At 59.5% G+C, this 14,747-nt stretch overlaps 1 protein-coding gene across 4 annotated transcripts; it reads right to left on the minus strand.

Moving 5' to 3' along the window:
- Positions 1–4,740: 4,740 nt before the first annotated feature.
- Positions 4,741–13,364, minus strand: LOC135578939 (collagen, type I, alpha 1a-like). Of its 4 annotated transcripts, XM_065055310.1 has the most exons (5): positions 13,254–13,364; positions 12,327–12,455; positions 8,185–11,344; positions 7,414–7,591; positions 4,741–7,106 (listed from the first exon to the last, which is right to left on the minus strand). In XM_065055310.1, exon 5 carries the CDS (start codon positions 5,922–5,924, stop codon positions 4,794–4,796), a length of 1,131 nt encoding a protein of 376 aa, XP_064911382.1. In that variant the 5' UTR covers positions 5,925–7,106; positions 7,414–7,591; positions 8,185–11,344; positions 12,327–12,455; positions 13,254–13,364; the 3' UTR covers positions 4,741–4,793. The 4 variants fall into 4 exon arrangements, with proteins under 4 accessions (XP_064911382.1, XP_064911384.1, XP_064911383.1 ...); XM_065055312.1 differs by having other exon boundaries at positions 4,741–7,591; positions 11,154–11,344; XM_065055311.1 differs by having other exon boundaries at positions 4,741–7,591; positions 8,322–11,344.
- Between the last annotated feature and the right edge of the window lie 1,383 nt (positions 13,365–14,747).

Below are 14,747 nucleotides of genomic sequence, written 5' to 3' on the forward strand. Positions count from 1 at the left end.
AGGGCTGCTCTCCTCGCATTACCACCAGTGTGTTCCCCAATCCTTTTCCCGCCAGCTAAAATACCCACAACGGGCTCTTTGCAGAGCACCGCTACCGCGCCGTCCTCCGTTACGCGTCACGCAGGACGACACGGCTCATCTTGTAACAGAGACAAGCAAGAACTACGAACGCTTCTAGCGGCACTCCACAGGCAATACTAAAAACCTGCCCACGACGTACCGCCCTCACAAGTTGTGCTCCAAGTTTATCCCGCCCTCTCCAAAACAAAACAATTCCGGCACGCGGCTCAAGTCCGTCTAACGCTCAGCGCCGCGATCGGGACGCTCGGCCACACGGGCGGCTTCACGGCGCTCGCAGCCCTTGCACGCTAAAGCCACCGCAGCTTCCGCTGTAGGTTTTGGCGTTCGAGTGCACAGTCAGAGCCGAGGCCTATCCGAGAATCAAACCGAACTGCGGTACGCCTCACCGCTACGTACGGGGCCGGCTCTACACCGCGACGGAGCGCCGGAACAACCCGACACCAAAAAGCTGGCCCGCACGAGCAACCACCGCACGCCTGTAAGGCGCTCGCAAGCCCGTGCGCGCTATCCTGCCTAAATTCCGTACCGCGACTTACGGACGCCCCGCGAGCGCGTGCCGGGTCCCCGGCTCCCAGCGCAGAAAGACCCCTCGCCAGAGGTCCTCGTCCGTCCCCGCCGCCACGCTGACGAGACGAGGAGTCCTCTCCAGAGAAACCCCCGGGGCGCGCCGACAGAGCCCTCGACTCCGCGGGCCCCGCGGCCGCACAGAGCGGGTCCTCCGGCCGCCTCGCCGGCTGAAACGGGGAAGGGAACGGGACGGCAGAGTCAGCAGCGCTGCTAAGCCGCATTCTTCACAGTATCACAGTTGTTTGGGACGGGAAGGGACCTCAAAAGATATCCAGTCCCAATCCCCCCGTGGAGCAGGAACGCCCAGGTGAGGTCGCACAGGAGCACGTCCAGGCGGGTTTTGAATGTCTGCAGAGAAGGAGGCTCCACAAACCCCTGGGCAGCCTGGGCCAGGCTCTGGCCACCCTCACTGAGAAGAAGTTTCTTCTCAAATTTAAGCGGAACCTCTTGTGTTCCAGCTTGATCCCATTACCCCTTGTCCTATCGTTGTTTGCCACCGAGAAGAGCCTGGCTCCATCCTCATGGCACTCACCCTTTATGTATTTATAAACATTGATAAGGTCCCCCTTAGTCTCCTCTTCTCCAAACTAAAGAGACCCAGCTCCCTCAGCCATTTCTCATAAGGGAGATGCTCCACTCCCTTAATCATCTTGGTTGCCCTACGCTGGACCCTCTCCAGCAGTTCCCTGTCCTGCTGGAACTGAGGGGCCCGAGAACTGGACACAATATTCCAGATGCGGTCTCACCAGGGCGGAGCAGAGGGGCAGGAGGACCTCTCTCGATCTACTGACCACCCCCTTATAACCCACCCCAGGTACCATTGGCTTCCTGGCCACAAGGGCACAGGGCTGGCTCATGGTCACCCTGCTGTCCACCAGGACCCCCAGGTCCTTTCCCCTCCACTGCTCTCTAATACGTAATTTCCCAACCTATACTGGAACCTGGGGTTGTTCTGCCCAGGTGCAGGACTCTACACTTGCCCTTGTCAAATTTCATCAGGTTATTCCCCGCCCAACTCTCAGCCTGTCCAGGTCTCTGATGGCAGCACAGCCTCTGGCGTGTCAGCCACCCCTCCCAGCTTGGTGTCATCAGCAAACTTTGCCGATAGTGCACTCTATTCCCTCGTCAAATCGTTAATGTATATATAGGAACAACATTGCCCCAGCGCTGACCCTGAGGCACTGCACTGGATACTGGCCTCCAGCTGGACTCCGCACCATTGACTACCGCTCTCTGGCTTCTCTCCTTAAGCCAGTTTGCAACCCACCTCACTGCTCTATTGTCTAGGCGAAGCTGTTCCATTACTTCCAGGGACAGAGGTGAGGCTGACCGGTCTGTAATTACCCGGGTCCTCCTTCTTGCCCTTTTGAAGACTGCAGTGACATTTGCTTTCCTCCAGTCCTCGGGCACCTCCCCCGTTTCCCAAGACTTGGCAAAGATGACGGAGAGCGGTCCAGCAGTGACTTCAGCCGGCTCCCTCAGCACCCGCGGGTGCATCCCATCCGGACCCGTGGATTTATGGATGTCCAGACTATTTAATTGCTCCTAACCCAGTCCTCATCGACTAAAGCAAACTCCTCCACTGACCTGGCTTCATCCGGGGTCTCAGGGGTACAGGGCTCCCCAGGACGGCCTCCGGCAGAGTAGACAGAGACAAAGAAGGCATTCAGGAATTCTGCCTCCTCTGTATCTTCTGCCACCAGGGCACCCACCCCGTTCATCAGTGGGCCTACATTGCCTCTGGTGTTAGTTTTATCTGCTATGTAATTTGAAAAAGCTCTTTTTGCTGTCCTTGACCCCTCTCGCCAGCTGTAATTCTAGGGGCCTCGGCTATCCTAGCTGCCTTCCTGCATCCTCTAACAGCAGCCTTATATTCCTCCCAAGTGGCCAGCCCCTGCCTCCATGACCTGCAAACTCTCCTCTTCTGCTTGAGCATACCCAACAGATCCCTATTCAACCACGCAGGCCTCCTGGCTCCCTTCCTTGACTCCCTTCGTGTGGGGATGCTCTGATCCTGAGCGTGGAAGAAGCAATCTCTGAATGCAACCCAGCTATCTCGGGCCCCTTTTCCTTCAAGCAGTCTTGCCCGTGGGATTTCCCCCAGCAATTGCTTGAAAAGGCCAAAGTTAGCCCTGCTGAAGTCCAGGGCTGCAATTCTACTTGCTGTTCTGTTCCTGCCACACAAGATGCTGAACTCCACCTTCTCGTGGTCACTGCAGCCCAGGCAGCCCTCAACCTTTCCTGCTTCGACCAGACCCTCCTTGCTAGCGAGGATGAGATCCAGCAGTGCACCTCTCCCAGTCGGCTCCTCCACCACCTGCATGAGGCAGTTCTCACCGATGCACGGCAGGAACCTCCTGGACTGTGGCTGGCTGGCTGAACGGTCCTTCCAGCAAACACCAGGGAACTTAAAATCCCCCACAACAACAGGGCCTGTGACCGTGAGGCCGCTCTCAGCTGCCCATAGAAGGCCTCATCAACTTCCTCAGCCTGATCTGGTGGCCTGCAACAGACGCCCACAGCAGTGTCACCCCTGCCAGCCTGCCCCTTGATCCTGACCCATACACTCTCAACTCGCTCCTCATCCGCTCCTGGGCAGAATTTAGTACACTGTAGCTGCTCTCTCACATAGAGAGCAACTCCACCACCACGCCTGGCTGGCCTGTCTTTACTTCATTTGATGAGGTTAGTTGTAATCGTTTAGTTTCTCGCTGACAACACGTCTCTTAATTATTAGTTAAATACAAACTAAGCTCTCAGCTCCTAAACAACGTGTTACTTAACCTTCCGTCTCCCTCTTGTCGTGCAGAAGGAGCTAAAAGGTGAAAAACGTCCCCTCACCGCGCAGGCGGTCAGAAAGCATTTCCCTCACGTCAACCGGTTCCTGAGGGCTGCATCTTGTAGAACTTCACCGCAGCGTACGCTGACTCGGCAGCTTCTCTTCAAAAGCGGGAAGAGAAAACAGGGACAGGCGCCTGAAAAAACAAGGCAGAGAACAGAGCAGCTGGGAACACCGTGTCATTCGCACGTGCACGTCCCACAAGCCCCCGAACGTGGGGGGGCTCCCCGAGGAAAACAAAGCGGGGGCAGCGCCCCAAACAGCCGCAGCCCCGGCCCGCAGGCCGGCAGCCGCCCCCCGGCACGGCAACGCTTCCGGCCGACCCGAGAAGGGAGCCGTTCGTGCCGGCCGGTATCGACACCCCCCTTTTCCAGGCAGCTCGGGGAACTCCCTTTGCCAGCGTTGTCCTGGTACGTTTCCCTCGTCCGGCTGCTCTTGTCTGTACCCCGCGTGCACCATCAAGATGGTTTTCTAGGCACGTTTCCCACTGCCTCGTTCGCACAGAGCTTCTAAATTCGCTCTTACCTGTTCGTCCGATCTCGACAGAGCGCGTCAGCTCCTCGCGCCGCGAGGCGCCGCTGCTCTCCCGTCGCCGGTGACGGCTCCTTTGGACCCTAATTCTGATCGGGCTATTAATCTCCTATTAATTGCTTATCCTCTTTGTTACAGTTTCCTGACGTTGGCTGGAGGACACGGCCACCTGGGCTCAGAGACGCGGCTTCCGTACCGGTCTCTGTCCTCTCGGTGGCTGGTTTTACAGCGGCGCCTGCCAATTTATTGCCAGTTTCCTGAGCAGCGTTTCCCTTCTGAGGCCCGTTGCAACGCGTGACGGCAACTCTCCTAGCAACAGCACAGCTTCCAGCAACCGGAGCATCACGTTTAATCTGCCTCCCTTGTGCCGTTAATACACTTTATTCTTTTCAAACGGCTTCAAGGGCCCGCACCCTTCAAGAAACCTGCTTAGAACCAGTGCAGCTACTAATCTTCTTCTCTTTGCGTAACTCTACAGCTCACGCGAGAGCAATTGCTTCAGCTTTCTGGGCAGAAGTCCCTGGAGGTAAAGCTTTAGCTTCCCTTACCTGCTGGGCGGTCGGCACCGCACGCCCGGCTTCACGTACCCCTCGCTTTACGCAAAGCTGCTCCCATCGCTGACCCGGGAGGCTTCGGCATCCTCCAGCGGCCGGTCCCTTCAATCCGCTTCTGCTGTTGCCGAGCAACCGTGGGCCACCGACTGCCGGACGGATCCACTGAGGAAAGAAGCCGCGCCGACAACGTTAGCAGGAGCAATATTTATGTCATTAAACGTTTAAGGAGGCCCCGAGGGAGGGATGTCGTTTGCACACCAATGGGGACCTGACCCCCGTCGGGGGGGGACGGACACCGGCACGCACAGACCCGACCGCGAACCCCCGCGGCTCGATCGGCGTCTCTGCCCCCCCCCCTTGCCGTGCGCTGCAGTACCCGAGTTTCGCCACAGGGCGGCAGCACCGAGGCGCGCCGCGGCACCGCGTTGGGGCGGCCGGGTGCAGTACCGCGCTTTGCCCACAGGACGGCGCCACTGAGACCCGCCGCGGCAGCCCCGGGCGAGCGGTCGTGCCGCGTTTCGCGGGAATCCCGCCAAAAAAAAACCAAAAAACAAACGCGACCAAACAAAAAAGCGCACAGAGAGAGCCGCGGCGCGAAAGCCGCGCCCGCAGGACACGGAACCCGCCGGGGCTCGCCCCGAGCTCCCGCCGAAGCGGCGCCCCGCTCGCCACGCCACCCAGCCCGCCTGCAACCGCGCCTTAGCTCTGCTTGTAACCGTCCCCGCGACCGACGGGGGCTGCGCCGCTCCCGGAGGGGCTGCCGCACCGGGCACGGGCGCTGCGCCGGAGGGAGACGCGGCTCCGGACCGCACGCCTCCCAGCAGCTTCGCCAGCGCGGCCGTAAGGGCGGGGGGGGGGCGGGGGGGGGAACCGGAACCGAACGCCTCCGCGCCGCGCCGCGCCGGCCCCTCCCGCTCCCCCCGTTCCAACGGCACGGTCACCCTCGCCGCTGCCGCACTCACCTGCCGCCTCTTTCGCCGCTCCGTTCCCCTCGCGCTCCCCCGCCGTCCCGCCGGGCTCCGCGGGCACCGACAGCCGCCGCGCCCCGAAGACGCCCGCGGCGGGAGGTCCCCGGCTGTCCCCTCCTTCCCCTCCGCCCTCCTGCCGCCTCCGGGAAACCTCACGAAGGGCGGCCCTGAGCCGCCCGCCTCCCGATGCCCGGGCGCCGGCCGCAGCGAGCGCTCCGCAGCCGCCCCGACCCCCGTTCCCGTTCGCTCCCGGTCTCCCCCCACGGCGCGGCACCGAGACACCGCGGACCTATCAGCGCTCGCGGTTTGGGCATGCGCACTAGGGAGACTGCAGCACCCGCCCCTTGCCGCATCCCGGTTGGCTCCCTGGGACACGTCAATCATCTCCCTCTCCGCCTATCAGCGCTCGCGACTGGGGCATGCGCAGTAGGGACACCGCAACGCCCGCCTCTTCCGCACCATCATTGGCTGCGGGCGGCACGCAGTACCCAGCCCTCGACGCCCGCCCCTCCGGCAATCTGATAGGCAGACAGCATGAATTTGCCTGTCAGCTAAAGCTTCATATTAGCTGCCTTTTCCTGGAGAACCAGATACATACATGTTTTGATAAACATTGCAATGGAATGCTTACTTGTTGACAGGACAGATTCACATCTTGCAAGAGGAGCAACAAGAAACAGGTGACCAACAAACTGACCAACCGTGTATAACATCCCCTTCACATGAATACTTCATATACAAGTGGCAGATCATGAGGATCTTGTCCTCTTTGCCCCTTTTCGTCCCTTCTGCTTATGGTGACATTAGGAGAGGACCTTGCTAGTCGTCCCTGCAAACTGAGGCCTACTGAGAGACTGAATCCAGCTCCGGTTGGCTGCAGAGTCCAGTCCAGGACTTCAGGTGCTGGCTCTGCAGTTGCTGAGACTTTCAGGATTGGTTTTGTATTATTTTCTCTACTCTTAATATAGCATTAGTAAAACACTGTCAGTTTTTCCAACTCTCTTCTCTCTGTCCTTCTTTCCCTCCGGATCGCCTGTCCTGAGTGGGAAGGGGGGAGAGGGAGGGGCAAAAGGGGGAAGTGGGGGGGAGACGGGGTTAACAATACATCTGCCAGGGTTTTACTGTCACCCCGCAATCTAAACCCTCGACAGGGGCCAACAGATGGGGGGTCCTGAGAGGAGACAAGAGGGGAAAATGAGGCCTCTGGCATGTGACAAGAGCAACTGGGGAAGTTTTGAGGGGAAGAGAGAAAAGAGGGGAATTTAACGGGGCAAAAGGTCAAACAGGCACCGTGATGCCACCAACGAGCCTGCAGGGACCCAAAGGCAGGCAGGGCAATCGCAGAGGAACTGGGAGGAAACGGGTTTCTGAGGGAACAAGGTGGCGAGTGAGCTTGTGAGGGGTCCAGAGGCAAAGGGATGTGTCCCGAGGAGAACAAATAGAGAGGTTCTTACTCTGAGAAGCTGTCCTTGACTTTGTTCCACCAGCAGCCGTCCTGCGGTCTCGGCACAGCCTGGGGATCCCTGACCCGCACCACCACAACCTTTAACAGCACATCGGGCTGCTCTAGAACCGCAATGACAAACAGCAAGTACTTCTCTAGGACAGCTTTGATGTGGGATTGTTCTGTTTTCTCTGCAACGGACAGGGAGACATTTCTCCTCCCCACAGTACCACTAAACACCCCACCCATGATTGTTCAGGCATTTTGGGGCTGAAAGCCCCCATCTCTCACTGGCCTGCTCCTCCAGCAACATCATCGTCACCCCCCGAGTCCCCCCATTTATTCACTCAAAAAAAAAAAAGGTAGAAAAGGAAAACAGCCCCAGCGGGCAGCACATTACTTTAAAACGCCATTTACCTATGTACATACCAGAGCGCCCAAAAATGGGGGGGCAGCGCCCCGAACAGCCGCAGCCACGTCCCACAGGCCGGCAGCCGCCCCCCGGCACGCTGGGGACGGAGGACGGAGCCGCGTCTCCCGCTCCGGCGCTGCTCCCCCGACCCGGGCTGGGGGGTCTGCTGAGCACGGGGCGGTCACAGCTCCCCCTCTGAAACACAGGAATTCCACATTAGAGTTCCGCGTTGGGGCGGCCGGGTGCAGCACCGCGCTGTGCCCGCAGCCTTTCCTTCCTTGTCCAATTTATACAACGGCCTCGGCTCCTCAGGTTTCGCCAGGGCTGCTCTCCTCGCATTACCACCAGGTGGTTCCCCAATCCCTTTCCCGCGAGCTAAAATACCCACAACGGGCTCTTTTGCAGAGCACCGCTACCGCGCCGTCCTCCCGTTACGCGTCACGCAGGACGACACGGCTCATCTTGTAACAGAGACAAGCAAGAACTACGAACGCTTCTAGCGGCACTCCACAGGCAATACTAAAACCTGCCCACGACGTACCGCCCTCACAAGTTGTGCTCCAAGTTTATCCCGCCCTCTCCAAAACAAAACAATTCCGGCACGCGGCTCAAGTCCGTCTAACGCTCAGCGCCGCGATCGGGACGCTCGGCCACACGGGCGGCTTCACGGCGCTCGCGCCCCTTGCACGCTAAAGCCACCGCAGCTTCCGCTGTAGGTTTTGGCGTTCGAGTGCACAGTCAGAGCCGAGGCCTATCCGAGAATCAAACCGAACTGCGGTACGCCTCACCGCTACGTACGGGGCCGGCTCTACACCGCGACGGAGCGCCGGAACAACCGACACCAAAAGCTGGCCGCACGAGCAACCACCGCACGCCTGTAAGGCGCTCGCAAGCCCGTGCGCGCTATCCTGCCTAAATTCCGTACCGCGACTTACGGACGCCCCGCGAGCGCGTGCCCGGTCCCGGCTCCCAGCGCAGAAAGACCCCTCGCCAGAGGTCCTCGTCCGTCCCCGCCGCCACGCGACCGAGACGAGGAGTCTCTCCAGAGAAACCCCCGGGGCGCGCCGACAGAGCCCTCGACTCCGCGGGCCCCGCGGCCGCACAGAGCGGGTCCTCCGGCCGCCTCGCCGGCTGAAACGGGGAAGGGAACGGGACGGCAGAGTCAGCAGCGCTGCTAAGCCGCATTCTTCACAGTATCACAGTATGTTTGGGACGGGAAGGGACCTCAAAAGATCATCCAGTCCAATCCCCCCGTGGAGCAGGAACGCCCAGGTGAGGTCGCACAGGAGCACGTCCAGGCGGGTTTTGAATGTCTGCAGAGAAGGAGGCTCCACAAACCCCCTGGGCAGCCTGGGCCAGGCTCTGCCACCCTCACTGAGAAGAAGTTTCTTCTCAAATTTAAGCGGAACCTCTTGTGTTCCAGCTTGATCCCATTACCCCTTGTCCTATCGTTGTTTGCCACCGAGAAGAGCCTGGCTCCATCCTCATGGCACTCACCCTTTATGTATTTATAAACATTGATAAGGTCCCCCCTTAGTCTCCTCTTCTCCAAACTAAAGAGACCCAGCTCCCTCAGCCTTTCTTCATAAGGGAGATGCTCCACTCCCTTAATCATCTTGGTTGCCCTACGCTGGACCCTCTCCAGCAGTTCCCTGTCCTGCTGGAACTGAGGGGCCCAGAACTGGACACAATATTCCAGATGCGGTCTCACCAGGGCGGAGCAGAGGGGCAGGAGGACCTCTCTCGATCTACTGACCACCCCCTTCTAACCCACCCCAGGTACCATTGGCTTCCTGGCCACAAGGGCACAGGGCTGGCTCATGGTCATCCTGCTGTCCACCAGGACCCCCAGGTCCCTTTCCCCTCCACTGCTCTCTAATACGTAATTTCCCAACCTATACTGGAACCTGGGGTTGTTCCTGCCCAGGTGCAGGACTCTACACTTGCCCTTGTCAAATTTCATCAGGTTATTCCCCGCCCAACTCTCCAGCCTGTCCAGGTCTCTGATGGCAGCACAGCCTCTGGCGTGTCAGCCACCCCTCCCAGCTTGGTGTCATCAGCAAACTTGCTGATAGTGCACTCTATTCCCTCGTCCAAATCGTTAATGTATATATTGAACAACATTGGCCCCAGCGCTGACCCCTGAGGCACTGCACTGGATACTGGCCTCCAGCTGGACTCCGCACCATTGACTACCGCTCTCTGGCTTCTCTCCTTAAGCCAGTTTGCAACCCACCTCACTGCTCTATTGTCTAGGCGAAGCTGTTCCATTACTTTCCCAGGGACAGAGGTGAGGCTGACCGGTCTGTAATTACCCGGGTCCTCCTTCTTGCCCTTTTTGAAGACTGCAGTGACATTTGCTTTCCTCCAGTCCTCGGGCACCTCCCCCGTTTCCCAAGACTTGGCAAAGATGACGGAGAGCGGTCCAGCAGTGACTTCAGCCGGCTCCCTCAGCACCCGCGGGTGCATCCCATCCGGACCCGTGGATTTATGGATGTCCAGACTATTTAATTGCTCCCTAACCCAGTCCTCATCGACTAAAGCAAACTCCTCCACTGACCTGGCTTCATCCGGGGTCTCAGGGGTACAGGGCTCCCCAGGACGGCCTCCGGCAGAGTAGACAGAGACAAAGAAGGCATTCAGGAATTCTGCCTCCTCTGTATCTTCTGCCACCAGGGCACCCACCCCGTTCATCAGTGGGCCTACATTGCCTCTGGTGTTAGTTTTATCTGCTATGTATTTGAAAAAGCTCTTTTTGCTGTCCTTGACCCCTCTCGCCAGCTGTAATTCTAGGGGGCCTCGGCTATCCTAGCTGCCTTCCTGCATCCTCTAACAGCAGCCTTATATTCCTCCCAAGTGGCCAGCCCCTGCCTCCATGACCTGCAAACTCTCCTCTTCTGCTTGAGCATACCCAACAGATCCCTATTCAACCACGCAGGCCTCCTGGCTCCCTTCCTTGACTCCCTTCGTGTGGGGATGCTCTGATCCTGAGCGTGGAAGAAGCAATCTCTGAATGCAACCCAGCTATCTCGGGCCCCTTTTCCTTCAAGCAGTCTTGCCCGTGGGATTTCCCCCAGCAATTGCTTGAAAAGGCCAAAGTTAGCCCTGCTGAAGTCCAGGGCTGCAATTCTACTTGCTGTTCTGTTCCTGCCACACAAGATGCTGAACTCCACCTTCTCGTGGTCACTGCAGCCCAGGCAGCCCTCAACCTTTCCTGCTTCGACCAGACCCTCCTTGCTAGCGAGGATGAGATCCAGCAGTGCACCTCTCCCAGTCGGCTCCTCCACCACCTGCATGAGGCAGTTCTCACCGATGCACGGCAGGAACCTCCTGGACTGTGGCTGGCTGGCTGAACGGTCCTTCCAGCAAACACCAGGGAACTTAAAATCCCCCACAACAACAGGGCCTGTGACCGTGAGGCCGCTCTCAGCTGCCCATAGAAGGCCTCATCAACTTCCTCAGCCTGATCTGGTGGCCTGCAACAGACGCCCACAGCAGTGTCACCCCTGCCAGCCTGCCCCTTGATCCTGACCCTTACACTCTCAACTCGCTCCTCATCCGCTCCTGGGCAGAATTTAGTACACTGTAGCTGCTCTCTCACATAGAGAGCAACTCCACCACCACGCCTGGCTGGCCTGTCTTTACTTCATTTGATGAGGTTAGTTGTAATCGTTTAGTTTCTCGCTGACAACACGTCTCTTAATTATTAGTTAAATACAAACTAAGCTCTCAGCTCCTAAACAACGTGTTACTTAACCTTCCGTCTCCCTCTTGTCGTGCAGAAGGAGCTAAAAGGTGAAAAACGTCCCCTCACCGCGCAGGCGGTCAGAAAGCATTTCCCTCACGTCAACCGGTTCCTGAGGGCCGCATCTTGTAGAACTTCACCGCAGCGTACGCTGACTCGGCAGCTTCTCTTCAAAAGCGGGAAGAGAAAACAGGGACAGGCGCCTGAAAAAACAAGGCAGAGAACAGAGCAGCTGGGAACACCGTGTCATTCGCACGTGCACGTCCCACAAGCCCCCGAACGTGGGGGGGCTCCCCGAGGAAAACAAAGCGGGGGCAGCGCCCCAAACAGCCGCAGCCCCGGCCCGCAGGCCGGCAGCCGCCCCCCGGCACGGCAACGCTTCCGGCCGACCCGAGAAGGGAGCCGTTCGTGCCGGCCGGTATCGACACCCCCCTTTTCCAGGCAGCTCGGGGAACTCCCTTTGCCAGCGTTGTCCTGGTACGTTTCCCTCGTCCGGCTGCTCTTGTCTGTACCCCGCGTGCACCATCAAGATGGTTTTCTAGGCACGTTTCCCACTGCCTCGTTCGCACAGAGCTTCTAAATTCGCTCTTACCTGTTCGTCCGATCTCGACAGAGCGCGTCAGCTCCTCGCGCCGCGAGGCGCCGCTGCTCTCCCGTCGCCGGTGACGGCTCCTTTGGACCCTAATTCTGATCGGGCTATTAATCTCCTATTAATTGCTTATCCTCTTTGTTACAGTTTCCTGACGTTGGCTGGAGGACACGGCCACCTGGGCTCAGAGACGCGGCTTCCGTACCGGTCTCTGTCCTCTCGGTGGCTGGTTTTACAGCGGCGCCTGCCAATTTATTGCCAGTTTCCTGAGCAGCGTTTCCCTTCTGAGGCCCGTTGCAACGCGTGACGGCAACTCTCCTAGCAACAGCACAGCTTCCAGCAACCGGAGCATCACGTTTAATCTGCCTCCCTTGTGCCGTTAATACACTTTATTCTTTTCAAACGGCTTCAAGGGCCCGCACCCTTCAAGAAACCTGCTTAGAACCAGTGCAGCTACTAATCTTCTTCTCTTTGCGTAACTCTACAGCTCACGCGAGAGCAATTGCTTCAGCTTTCTGGGCAGAAGTCCCTGGAGGTAAAGCTTTAGCTTCCCTTACCTGCTGGGCGGTCGGCACCGCACGCCCGGCTTCACGTACCCCTCGCTTTACGCAAAGCTGCTCCCATCGCTGACCCGGGAGGCTTCGGCATCCTCCAGCGGCCGGTCCCTTCAATCCGCTTCTGCTGTTGCCGAGCAACCGTGGGCCACCGACTGCCGGACGGATCCACTGAGGAAAGAAGCCGCGCCGACAACGTTAGCAGGAGCAATATTTATGTCATTAAACGTTTAAGGAGGCCCCGAGGGAGGGATGTCGTTTGCACACCAATGGGGACCTGACCCCCGTCGGGGGGGGACGGACACCGGCACGCACAGACCCGACCGCGAACCCCCGCGGCTCGATCGGCGTCTCTGCCCCCCCCCTTGCCGTGCGCTGCAGTACCCGAGTTTCGCCACAGGGCGGCAGCACCGAGGCGCGCCGCGGCACCGCGTTGGGGCGGCCGGGTGCAGTACCGCGCTTTGCCCACAGGACGGCGCCACTGAGACCCGCCGCGGCAGCCCCGGGCGAGCGGTCGTGCCGCGTTTCGCGGGAATCCCGCCAACAAAAACCCAAAAAACAAACGCGACCAAACAAAAAAGCGCACAGAGAGAGCCGCGGCGCGAAAGCCGCGCCCGCAGGACACGGAACCCGCCGGGGCTCGCCCCGAGCTCCCGCCGAAGCGGCGCCCCGCTCGCCACGCCACCCAGCCCGCCCGCAACCGCGCCTTAGCTCTGCTTGTAACCGTCCCCGCGACCGACGGGGGCTGCGCCGCTCCCGGAGGGGCTGCCGCACCGGGCACGGGCGCTGCGCCGGAGGGAGACGCGGCTCCGGACCGCACGCCTCCCAGCAGCTTCGCCAGCGCGGCCGTAAGGGCGGGGGGGGGCGGGGGGGGGAACCGGAACCGAACGCCTCCGCGCCGCGCCGCGCCGGCCCCTCCCGCTCCCCCCGTTCCAACGGCACGGTCACCCTCGCCGCTGCCGCACTCACCTGCCGCCTCTTTCGCCGCTCCGTTCCCCTCGCGCTCCCCCGCCGTCCCGCCGGGCTCCGCGGGCACCGACAGCCGCCGCGCCCCGAAGACGCCCGCGGCGGGAGGTCCCCGGCTGTCCCCTCCTTCCCCTCCGCCCTCCTGCCGCCTCCGGGAAACCTCACGAAGGGCGGCCCTGAGCCGCCCGCCTCCCGATGCCCGGGCGCCGGCCGCAGCGAGCGCTCCGCAGCCGCCCCGACCCCCGTTCCCGTTCGCTCCCGGTCTCCCCCCACGGCGCGGCACCGAGACACCGCGGACCTATCAGCGCTCGCGGTTTGGGCATGCGCACTAGGGAGACTGCAGCACCCGCCCCTTGCCGCATCCCGGTTGGCTCCCTGGGACACGTCAATCATCTCCCTCTCCGCCTATCAGCGCTCGCGACTGGGGCATGCGCAGTAGGGACACCGCAACGCCCGCCTCTTCCGCACCATCATTGGCTGCGGGCGGCACGCAGTACCCAGCCCTCGACGCCCGCCCCTCCGGCAATCTGATAGGCAGACAGCATGAATTTGCCTGTCAGCTAAAGCTTCATATTAGCTGCCTTTTCCTGGAGAACCAGATACATACATGTTTTGATAAACATTGCAATGGAATGCTTACTTGTTGACAGGACAGATTCACATCTTGCAAGAGGAGCAACAAGAAACAGGTGACCAACAAACTGACCAACCGTGTATAACATCCCCTTCACATGAATACTTCATATACAAGTGGCAGATCATGAGGATCTTGTCCTCTTTGCCCCTTTTCGTCCCTTCTGCTTATGGTGACATTAGGAGAGGACCTTGCTAGTCGTCCCTGCAAACTGAGGCCTACTGAGAGACTGAATCCAGCTCCGGTTGGCTGCAGAGTCCAGTCCAGGACTTCAGGTGCTGGCTCTGCAGTTGCTGAGACTTTCAGGATTGGTTTTGTATTATTTTCTCTACTCTTAATATAGCATTAGTAAAACACTGTCAGTTTTTCCAACTCTCTTCTCTCTGTCCTTCTTTCCCTCCGGATCGCCTGTCCTGAGTGGGAAGGGGGGAGAGGGAGGGGCAAAAGGGGGAAGTGGGGGGGAGACGGGGTTAACAATACATCTGCCAGGGTTTTACTGTCACCCCGCAATCTAAACCCTCGACAGGGGCCAACAGATGGGGGGTCCTGAGAGGAGACAAGAGGGGAAAATGAGGCCTCTGGCATGTGACAAGAGCAACTGGGGAAGTTTTGAGGGGAAGAGAGAAAAGAGGGGAATTTAACGGGGCAAAAGGTCAAACAGGCACCGTGATGCCACCAACGAGCCTGCAGGGACCCAAAGGCAGGCAGGGCAATCGCAGAGGAACTGGGAGGAAACGGGTTTCTGAGGGAACAAGGTGGCGAGTGAGCTTGTGAGGGGTCCAGAGGCAAAGGGATGTGTCCCGAGGAGAACAAATAGAGAGGTTCTTACTCTGAGAAGCTGTCCTTGACTTTGTTCCACCAGC

This window comes from Columba livia, chromosome 3 (assembly GCF_036013475.1).
Source record: "Columba livia isolate bColLiv1 breed racing homer chromosome 3, bColLiv1.pat.W.v2, whole genome shotgun sequence".
Lineage (NCBI taxonomy): Eukaryota > Metazoa > Chordata > Aves > Columbiformes > Columbidae > Columba > Columba livia.